Raw genomic sequence first — 12004 nt, 5'->3', positions numbered from 1 at the left:
TATATATATATATATATATATATATATATATTTCTATGTGTATTTCATGTAGAATGTATATTTTCGTTGTCATGCGCTGACGAGTTTTTGAGTATCAATTTTGACATAAAAAAGTGACTTATGAATGATTAATGATATGATGCAAATGCAATATGATGAAAAGATGGAATTGACCGTCTCTCGCAACCTGTTGAGTGTCTGTGTTTGCAGGTTAATAAATTTGCAAATGCAAATCAATCTCGTTCTTGAAAGATGAACATAAAAAAAAAAGACTCACTAACAATTTATGCGTCAAGAGCCTGTGCGGGAGTTTACTCGACGCGGGAGGAACCGCAGGGAAAGATAATAAGAGTAGAGATAAAATAATAAACAAAAATTAGAATAAAAAAAATAATAGCGAAAAATCCTTGCGTAATTGGATGCGGCTCATTTGTTGGACAACACCGGTTACTTTATATGTGGCCGTATGGAGTCTCGTCGTTTACAGCGAATTTGCATAACCCAACAAGACTTCCGTTGCACCATCCCAGGCTTTATCTAGTAGTACCTTCACCGATCGGGTATCCGGGGTATACGTTGCCATGCCATTTTGACGGTTGTATGGAATTCGTTGCGTTCACTTGTTTACCAGTTTTTTTTATTTTTTTTATTTTTTATTTTATTTTAGGGTAAGTGCAGACAGACACACACACACACACACATATATATATATATATATATGTAAATATATTCTTCTGTTAAAACAGGATACGTCTCAAGTGTAAAAGGCCCATCAAAAACACTCTGGTTTAAAGCTATATAAGGACTATATTTCGGTGGACTGACTCCTATACTTGATAAGGGTGGGAGTTAGTCCACCGAAATATATAGTCCTTAGCTTTAAGCCAGAGTGTTTTAATGGGCCTATATATATATATATATATATATATATATATATATATATATATATATATATATATATATGTATATATATATATACACACACATATATAAGATAAGACGAGGGGGGGGGCAATCATTATTAATTAGAGCATCAGTCGTTCCAAGACTGTCGTAAATCCACCCCTTTCTGGACTCATTAGGAGTCGGCACCGGGCGCTTTGTCTTAATCCGCGCAGCTATAAATCTCCCAGTGGGATTAGTATCGCCTCTCTTAATGAAAGAGGTAATTGTAATATATACTGTGGCAGTCTCAAATCTTAGTTAGTGAGTGAGTGGATTTGTCAAGAGAGGTTTTCAGAAATAGTTTTAGTTCCTGTTGCTGGAAATATGTTTGTATGTGTTTGAATGTATGTATTTGTATGTACAATAAGATTTACATTATACATATACTCCTGACATATATATATATCATACAGATATATATATTATATATATATATATATATATATATATATATATATATATATTCTCAGATATATGTCTGTTCATAACATCCATCATAGATTCAATGTTTATGCTTACAGAACAATCACGCTACAAATGTGAACTTATCACTCTCATGTTGTACTTAAGGACAGGATTTTTAGCCTGAGAATATCTATTCCAAAGATCCCTTATGAGATAAAGGTAGCGAGCTTCATTTGCCAGCTCAGTCGTGGACAGAATCGAAGAATATAGAATTTATGTCTAAGGCCAAGCGCTGGGACCTATGAGGTCATTCGGCGCTGAAACGGAAATTGCCGTTTAAGCCGTATGACCTCATAGGTCCCAGTGCTTGGCCTTTGGTCTAAATTCTATATTCAGTTCAATTCAATTCAAATCAGTTCACCAAAGTCGCATTCTTATTTGTATTTTCACACAATATTCACACCATTACTTCAAGATAGTTTGCTAATCTTTGAACCTCGAATCCAAAGTGAAAAAGTGATTCAAAGTTTGTGTGAGTGTTAAGTCCCAAGGTTACGTTCATAGGCATGGTAGCCATTAATATGTAGGCTTTTATTAGCCTTACAGCATTAAATTTGGCACACAGTAGTCATTCGACTTCAGAGGGTCAAAGTCAGGGCAGAGAATGAGAATGAATGTGGATAGCGAGCAAAACCCACGTTCGTGGCTACCCCTCGCTGGCCTATATAGTATATATATATATATATATATATATATATATATATATAGATATATAGATATATAATATAATATTGATATATATAATATATATATTAATTAATAATATATAATTATATGTAAATATATATATATATATTATATATATATATATATATATATATATATATATAATATTAATATATATATATATATATATATAAATACATATATATATGTATTATATATATATATGCATATACATTTTAGTGTCCTTTTATATCCGTGGCATATAGAGTCCAGAAAAAAAGTTTCAGAAATAGAGGTATTTTTTACATGTTATAAGCAAAAATGCCTTTAAATCCAAGAAGTTAACAACGTGCCAAAATACTTTTAACATTTAATGAATATGCATTGTTTAAGTTCCTTTTTTTATCATTAATGTTGCGTCATCTCATAGAGGTCAGTGTCTTGGTTGACACCAAATCTGCCTGACCTTCATAACAGCTTAATAACCGCCACCCATCTATGTCTTCTTTTCTTCGTAGGTGAAAATGTAATGGTGTAAAAGAGACTGTCAGTGCTGCTTTGCACTGATGCAAGAGAGATGACACTGAACCTGAATGAAAATACTGATGAGTGACACTTATTTGTAAATGCCAGAAGGTATTGCAAATAAACGATACATTAAACGACAAGGAAATCAAGAAAGCTCTGCGCAGTCGTGGCTGCAACTTCTCGAAGTTAATAATATCACCGTTTGCCTCTCGAGAAGTGCAGTCGAGCGTGCGTGAGTGAGTGCGTGCGTCTGTTTGTGTGTGTTTGTGTTGGGGGCGGCTGAAGAAGAGGAGGAGGAGGAGGAGGAGAGAAGAGGGCGCAAGTGAGTTAAAGCCCCGACTTGGATGGTGGTCTTAACTGCCTCTAATCGTGAGTGTGGCGAGGCCCTGTTTCATGTGAGGAGAGCAGGGTAGTGTGTGGGAAAGAGTGAGTGCCATACACACCACACACACTCCTCGTCCCTGTCTCTGTCCTTCCTTCCTCCTGTCCTACCTCGTCGAGGAGATCGTTCCTCGTACCCTTTCTGCGTCCGAGGTACTGAGGTCATGCCCTAAAGACAGGAGGTGGAATCAACCTCCTTTTACGTAAACGACCGATCGACGATGGCTGACCTCGTTTGAGATTCAATCGTGCAGTGCTGTGTGGTCCCTCTCCACCCCCTGCCCCCCGCCCCCGACGATCCGAGGGTCGAATGGAATGGAGGTGAGTACGTCCTTGCTAATTGGGGTTATGGGAGCGTCATCGCTTTTCGGCCTTTTGGCTAAGATGAAAGTGTTATTGTTTTTATAGTGTGTGCTGGATTGTTTGAGAGGTGCTTCATTGTAGCCTGCTGGGTCCCGGGGCTAAGTGAAATCCCGAGGATATTTTATGAGCACAAAACTAACCCAAGTGTTCTTGGATCAGAATTATTCCCTAAAGAGCTTGATTGAGTTTCTGTGATCAAAGAACTCACCCTATTTACGTTTTCAACCAAATTAATCACCGAAAGGTTATGTTTGTTCGATTTTTTTTTCGAGAAGTGGACATATAGCCTATAGGGTTCTAGAACAAAATCTGGCACCCGAAGGCTGGGTTTTGGATGGTTATGAAGTGAGCAGTGAACATATCCTTTGTGGTTTGATGAAAAGTATTGATTGATCAATTTCGCGAACGTTGAACCTAGCCTGTGTAGCTGGGGAACAAAATCAATCTCCTACAGGTTGAACTAAAATTCTGAGAACCCATGAATGTTTCCTAAGTGGTTCTACGTCAAAGTTATCAACCTGAAGGGTTGATTGGCCACTCAATCGGTAGATTGATATTTTGTGAGAACTGAACAACGCCTTTATGGCTGTAGCTCAGAATTCTTTAGCAAAGAGCTTGGTTGATGTTTCTGTTATGCTCATGGTTAGCCTAGTGTAGGTTAGACCTCGGCGAGTGGCAGTAAGTGTTCATATAACTACGGTTTACGACTAGTATAAAAATATATACTGACGAAAATAAACAGTCGTCACTTGAATTTGTTAGGAATGAACCTCAGCTAGGTTAGCCACGACACCCAGAGTGCCTTAGGTAGGTTAAGGAAGGCTTCGATATGTATAGTGTTCCCAGGCAGTTGGATCAGTTAAAAGCAGGATAGTTTAAATATCTTCGTCGGTAAAGGATGTAAAGTTTAACTTTGCATCATTTACCCTGGAAGATATTCAGCAAAATTTTGTAAAATACAGTGATCCAATGAATTATTATTAATTTAAAATCGGCATAGGTGACGATAAGAAAGAGATTATTTTGTCGGATTCCTTGTCCGGCTTGGAGATCACGGTTGTCCCGATTTATCAGCAGTCCGTAAGATAAAAGTTGTAATATAACTTATCTTGATTTAGGCTGGAGAGGGTCGAGGTTGACTATAACTGTGCCAACCTTCATTTTGTTTGTTGTATGGTGTTTTTACGTTGCATGGAACCAGTGGTTATTCAGCAGCGGGACCAACGTCGAGAGTGAACTTCTATCACCAGAAATGCACATCTCTCACACCTCAACGGAATACCTTAGAAGCGAACTCGCGGCCACCGAGGTGGCAGGCCCAGACCATACCGATCACGCTGCTGAGGCGTTGCCAACCTTTATTGCTCTCTCAGATTTGCGGCGTCCCCTCAAATTTCCCACATCATAGTGCATGTATGCTACAGGATTTCACTGTTGGTCTCACAATGCAAGAATGTTAATTGCTGATGTACTTGAGTATTTAAGATAATATTTACATGTAAATGTGGCAGAGATTTTTAGCCGTGTGGGTTGTGTTTGACCCTCTGTCACAGTCAGTAAGTTCCCCCTGGGGTAAGGACCGTCACGCACATCATTCGTTCACGTGGTGGTCACCTCCAATCAAAATATATAAACAAAGCAGCGCAGCGTTCTTCATGGCCAGGCTCAGGAAATTGTCTTCTGAATGCTGAGATATTTCGCAAATTAATTAGATTAGATATTTCGTAAATAAATTGAATTATATATTTCGTAATTAATCAACTAATATTGTTTATGTTTGTAATTACAAAATTCACAGGATATGTTTTTACGTAAACTGACGGGGAATTAAGAATGGGTCAAGTAAAAGAAAAAATCTCTCTCTCTCTCAAGTTAAGTTAAAAAGTAAAACAGTAAAAAAAAAAATCCAGGGAAACGATACAGCCATATGCTGCAATTGGAAAGAGAAAAGAAAAAAATTAAAGGTGAATAAGAAACTATATTGGAAAAATAAATGCATACGAACAAGAAGACTTGGGGTTAGATACATAACTATAAGTAAGTAATAACAGAGAAAAACGAAAAATATTAAGTATAATTTAGGAATAATATGAACCTTATTAACTAAAAGGTATTAGAATGTACGCTGCGACACAGTGCACACACACTGCTTTCATAATGTTCAAGAAATGTATTGCACATGTATCATATGGAAAAGTATAACACTGGAGTTGCTGCAAGATCTTTCGACTCAATAATATCCTTTACTTAGCAGACTGACAGTCAGTCTGCCAAGTAAAGGAAGTTGAGTCGAAAGATCTTGCAGCTACTTCGGTGTTTCACTTTCCTTCGTGGCTTATACCTTTCATTTATGCATTTATCACGTTCCAAACTTTCGAGATTCAGTTATACATGTAACATACGTATGGAAGACATGCAGATTGTGGCGTTGTCTGTCGCGTGGACTATAAAGGGTGTGACCAGAAGGTAAACAGAAATGGATTAACATTCCTCGAGAGATTAAAGAGGTGAGCTTTGCTTTGAAGATTTGGCATCCCAGCGAATGTGAGAAAACTGTTTTGAAGATATGGCAACGCAGCGAATTTGAGAAGACGCCAATGAGGCTTAGCATAGGAAGAGGTTGTAGATTTCCCCGAGGCCATTTAATTGTGTCGAGGAGGGCTGTATTGAGGATAGGCTGCCAGTCCAAATTCAAGAAAATGACAAGCTTTTGAAGGACAAACTTGATAACGGGGACTTTTTGACCCTGAAAGCATGTGACTTTTGAATAAATAACTCCGCTAGATACCATCCAGTTTGAACGAGGTCCTTATAGTATATATATATATACATTATATATATATATATATATATATATATATATATATATATATATATTATATATATATTATAATATATATATATATATATATATATATATATATATATATATTGTATGTATGCATGTATGAATAAAAAAGGATTCAAAAAGGAAATTGAATGTGCAGTGTTAGAATCATGTGCGTATCCCCGGCTCTGGTTCGCTGGGATTTTCAATTTCCTTCGGCGGTCAACGTTGTCTTGATAAGAGGGATCCTTGGGGATTAATGAGACGCATGTGGGCCCTGGAACGCGAATTAGCTGCATCGGTTATTTATGCCATTTTTTTTTCTACAGTTTTATTTAATTCCTACTTTCCCGAAACGTTTACTGTTTTAAGGTAATGGATTTTTTTTCATTTTTTTTCCTATCTTTGTACATGAATGCAACCTCAGGTAAATTTGAAGCATATATTATATATAACTTATATATAATATTATATATATATATATATATATATATATATATATATATATATATATATTTTTTTTTTTTCTCTCTTCTGCTGCTTGGTCAGTTTAGTATCACTGAGTCCTAACTATAGGTCGTAAGGCAAAGAATGTCTAGTTGTAAAATATGAGATCTCGCGACTTCAAATATGTACCTACAATTTCTGCAGAGAAATATTATACTTCAGTCTCTTCAGTACATTAATTTAAACTTGATAAGCCGCAGGAGCTCTGCTATGGCAAGTGACTAAACTTGAACATACAATGATTACATTACAGCTGAAGTGAATTGACAAAACCTCTGGAATTTGGCGTAGCGTGAACAAATAATTTAAATTTGTTTTCAGTGACGACTTCCAGTGGTGTATGACTCCTTAAATAGCCGTCAATTAAATAATTAAAATAAAACAGTGAAATAAACAGATTTTTTCTTGGATAAGTCAGTACTAATAATCACACTGATACACAACTGTATTTATGATTGTGGCTTTCCTTTTAAAAACAGCCCCTGGACCTAATAACCGCTAATCTGGACTTGTGACTTATAGCCAGTACTTAAATTGATGGCGCTAGATGTCCTGGGTAATATTTTTACCCCAAAGTGGCATAAGGTTGTGGCTGGACAGATGTTACGAAGTCGTGAATCATAATGATACTGTTGGATAAAGTCTTCCCAGGGGGGGACAATTATTCACCCGCAGATGCATCTCTCTGAAGAGTTGGGGCGCAGTAAGGGTGGCGATATATGTGCGAGTCATCATCTTAAAGCAATTCACGAACTGTACCCGAGTACTACTATCGTAGATTCACATCAACCGTGCATCTGATGTCTAGGCCAGTCCCTTACGACGCTCCTGATTGGCTGTTGATAACCCAATCACAGGGCTGGAAACTCTCAGTCTCTCGAGAGAGGTCACATAGGCAGGATGTATGTTCCATTTCTCCTGAGGGATACGTCTTTCAAAAGTATCCCTCAGGAGAGGTGGAACGAGTACATCCTGCCTATGTGAATTCTCTCGAGAGACTGAGGAGAGTTCCAGACCCTGTGATGGGCTTATATCAACAGCCAATCAGGAGCGTCGTAAGGGACTGGCGTTGACATCAGATGCACGGTTGATGTGAATCTACTATAGTATAGACCTTCCCTGAAAAAGTGGGACGCCAGACCTCAAAAACTAACCATAGAATATTCTTGAAAATATCCCACACCCAACTTACCCCCGAATTGGTTAATTGTACTAACCTAACCTAACAGAACCTAACCCTAACCTAACCTAACCTAGGGGCAAGGCAAAAAAACCGGGGCTGGTGCAAGACTAGTATACATCTCGGGAATTTGCCACCCGGCTGTGAAATTGAATGCAAAATGCTCGTACACAAGCACAAGGACCAGCAGGTAGCCTCAGTTAGTGCCGTTGCTACTAATGGAAAAAAAATCATTGCTAGGCTGGCAATTGGTGCAGCAAGTGTCTACCTAGAAGATGACTGATGCCTTTCAAATTGATGACAGTTATTAGTGTGTAACTTATGTTAATTTATTTTATATTTTCTAAAACTCCTCATTTTTGTGTATTTCCCATTACCTTCTGATACTTCGTACAAATGAACACTTTATTCTTTTAGAGCTTGAATTTCGAATCGGTGGCGCCTGTGGGCTTGTTTCATATGTATAGGGTTCGTTTTTTTTTAATAATAAGAAATAATAATAACCAGAAAAGAGGATCATTATTATTATTATTAACTGCTAAAGGAGGATCATGTCTTATTTTCCTGTTTTGGGCTCATCTATGCCATTATATGGTGACATATTAAATTGATCACGATCCTAATTAAAGGCAGTGGTCACACAGGTTCAGAGTAGAGCCATGTTAGCCTGATGTGCTCTCTCAGGCTGCTTGTAACTAAGTAAAGACATCGCCGTCTACCTGACCACGACACTGTGTGATTTCTTGAGGCTAATAAGTCGTGCAGTTTAACTTGAGGGTCCCATCTTTCAGTTGAAATAGGATTGTGTCAGTGGATGAGAGGCCTTTCTTATCGGGGCGTTGTGATTTTGTACTTCATAAGGATAAGGCTAAGAAACCGATCAGGCATATGAAATAATGGTAGCATACTTCTAGACTTCCTTTGCAGCTGTTAATGATTAGCATAGTAGAAAGCTAGTTGCAAATATTTGCTGCAACATCTGATCACAGGCTTATAAAGATTTGTGTGGAAACTATTGTAAAATTAAGCTTCCCTTCTCTTTCTCTCTTATTTTATATATATATATATATATATATATATATATATATATATATATATATATATATATATATATACATACATACATACAATATGCTTATTATCTCTCATCCATATAAGACAGAGCTCCCTTGCATTATAGTGGCTGACGCCACTAAATGAAGGTTGGTTTAAATTACCATCCAGAAAAAAGAAAGGTAATGGCAACAGAAATAATTCTGGAGTGCTCTGCAAAGGAAGAAAAAAAGCATTAAGGAAAGTTACGAAGTGTGAATCCTGTGTTCTAGGAAGCACTGTCTTGAGAGAGAGAGAGAGAGAGAGAGAGAGAGAGAGAGAGAGAGAGAGAGAGAGAGAGAGAGAGAGAGAGTAGGGAAGGTAACAATGAATACCGAAGGGGTTAGAATTCATAAAGCAGACTTTTGGTGGCTTTTCTTAAAATAATTTTGGGCGTTTCATGTCATTGCATCTTGAAGGGCGGAAGTAATATGCATCTGACTGGCCATGAACATAGCACGTATCTGTTGCAATACAGAACTTCTCGATTGACAACAAACCCAAAGGAGACAAACGGAAGGTGACCTGAGGTAATCAGATGCTGCAGAGGGCATAAAACTCGGCTATTTTCACACTTGGCCGAGGAATGGGCTTTCGTTCGCCTCCCACAACACACTTATGGTATGTGAGCATCGTGCGTCGTCTCTTCTTTGCTTGCTCGCTCTCTCGCTCATTTGTGCTCATTGCTGTATATAAACTGAGCTTCTAGGTCGCCTTACCAGCCACCCTCACGCCCACACGATGACGTAACTCGTGCACGTACCGTTTTTTTGTCCCTGGAGTTTCGCCTCAGATTCAAAACAGGAAATTGTTTGATGCGTGTACTGCAGATATGGCGAGTTTGGGAAAGAAGTCTTGAAGGGTATATACATGACTAACCCGCAGGGATATCATTTTCTTTCAGAGTAGGTGTAGTCAACCCACCCCACACCACACCACCCGTCAAAAGTGGTTTGTTTGTTTCTGCAACGTCAACGGCTAATATTTTCCCCCTAGAGTCCATTCAATAATAGTCATTTTTCGCTCTAATCTGTTAAATCATTTTCACTGAATGCAGAAGTCTTAGTAGTTGCCATGTATATTCCACTTAAGTTTCATTGCACGTCTTTTTCCCATTTCGTTTCGTATACGTCTTGTCAAAGGAGCCTCATTGTCATTCTCTCTCACCTTCCTGGCCCCTGAGTGACGAGGGTCATACACCATGTCATGCATAAATTTTAGCTGGTATCACCCGTCGGGAAGTGAATTTCGGTGTGTTCTGCCCATTGGGTGCGGTTATTAAACCGAGTGAATCAGATCGTAGGGACTTGTCCAAGTCGCCAAGACTTAAAAGTATTTTTACCATATAGTGGCGAATAATGAGTGAAATAAGGCGTCATAGGTCGTAATTTGATCAACTTTCGTCAGTGACAATATCAGGTTGTTCATCTTGCATTTAAGTGCAACATTTTTATAAATATAATATTGCCAAATAAAAAAAGATGTCAAGTCTATAAACGGTTAAATGTATTTGGTTTGTCTTGGGGAAACTGTCAAGTACATTTCTTACGGTGGTTGTTGTTGTTGTTTTAGATTAGGCGGCCTTATGCCAGCACGGGCTCTTGCTCATAGAGCAGCCCGTAACCTACGGCCTGCAATCCCCAGAATTGATCTTTTGGGAACGTTTGATTGCACCGACTGCTGTGTGCGCCGACGACATCAAGTTGGATAGTGGCCATTCGTTGCACGATTAAGAGGAGTCATCAAGCACTCGTGAGCTGTTGTGTCATTGTAAATGGGTTTCGGGGGAGAGGGGTAGGGGGGGGTCGTAGGTCGTCCAAGTGACCACGCGGTAGGGGTGGCCAAGTTCGAATTTCCATCATTCATCGGTCATGGGTTGTCTTCTGGGGGGGGAGGGGATGGGGAGGGAGGGCCTCTGGAATAGCCATGGTCTTTCGGAATAGCTTCACTCTTCTCTCAGCTGACGTGGATGTTTTCTAGTTGTATTTATTAATTTATTTATATTTGCATGTTTTTATTGGTTGCGACCTCGTCTCCCAACGACGTAGATGATATTGTTTGGTATTTTAATTTCGCTCTTTAGAAATATCTGCATAATTTTTTAATAGTGTTAAATTCCATTGCATGTAATCTTTTTTCATAGTTTTTGTGGTACCCTTTTAGTATCAAATATCTTCGAATGAAAAGTAAGTTCGCCGTCTGTTTACCTCATAGAAGTAACGACTGTCATTTCGTTTACTCGGGGAGTAAGCCTACAAACTACTTTGTCGTTGTTGGAGCTGGGGGGTAGGGAGGAGGGGTCGGTGGTTGTAGAAAGCCTAAAAAGGTCTGAAAAAAAGGTTGTTTCGCGTTTTAGTTGAAGATACAGAATTTTAGGATAGGGAATGTTTATGATTTATTTATAAGAATGAGAATGTCAAAAAATAAATAATGTGCATGTCAAACAACACAGAAAAATAATTTCTGATAAAATATGCGTGTTTATTTTACTTTTCGTTGGTGAAACAATCCTCCATTTGACAGTAGATTTTAGCACGCACCCCGGGTAACCTGGAGGTCGGATCATGCCTTGTTAAATTCCACTGCCTTTAACTTTATTTTATAGGTTTTTGTGATCCCTGTTAGAAATCATATTTTTTCGAATGAAATGCGAGTTCCCTGTCTGTATGCCTCTTTATGTATACGAATAACCAAGATGTCAGTTCCAACCTGGACTTGTGACTTCATTTTTTACATTATAGCTGCGACGATTTCATGTTAGGCGTATATATACTGCTAGCAACCAGATGGCTCTCACAAAAGTGATTCATCCCATATGGTGTGTTTTTACTGCTATTCTCTTGCCGGCATTCTCTTGGTCATATTATACAGAACGAGATTTATTGTTCTTCCTTACCTCAGTTTAATTGTTCCGATGATCTCTCTCTCTCTCTCTCTCTCTCTCTCTCTCTCTCTCTCTCTCTCTCTCTCTCTCTCTCTCTCTCTCATAGATCGTATACATATAAAGTATATGTATCTATGGATAATATGTTTGAACAGGTGTGATTTAT

At 38.3% G+C, this 12004-nt stretch overlaps 1 protein-coding gene across 8 annotated transcripts in view; it reads left to right on the top strand.

Annotated features, from left to right (window-relative positions):
* Positions 1 to 12004, top strand: part of LOC135207200 (daf-12-interacting protein 1-like) — a 645343-nt gene that overhangs the window by 127852 nt on the left and 505487 nt on the right. The window contains exon 2 of one of the 8 annotated variants that reach the window (XM_064238785.1): positions 2595 to 3306. The exons of the other annotated variants lie outside the window; for them this stretch is intronic. Within the exon in view, the coding sequence (XP_064094855.1) occupies positions 3301 to 3306 (6 nt within the window). The 5' untranslated portion in view covers positions 2595 to 3300. The remainder of the gene's footprint in view (positions 1 to 2594; positions 3307 to 12004) is intronic. 8 annotated transcript variants of the gene reach the window in all.

The sequence above is a fragment of the Macrobrachium nipponense genome, chromosome 32 (genome assembly GCF_015104395.2).
Source record: "Macrobrachium nipponense isolate FS-2020 chromosome 32, ASM1510439v2, whole genome shotgun sequence".
Taxonomy (NCBI): domain Eukaryota; kingdom Metazoa; phylum Arthropoda; class Malacostraca; order Decapoda; family Palaemonidae; genus Macrobrachium; species Macrobrachium nipponense.
This window is presented reverse-complemented; position numbering and strand designations above follow the sequence as displayed.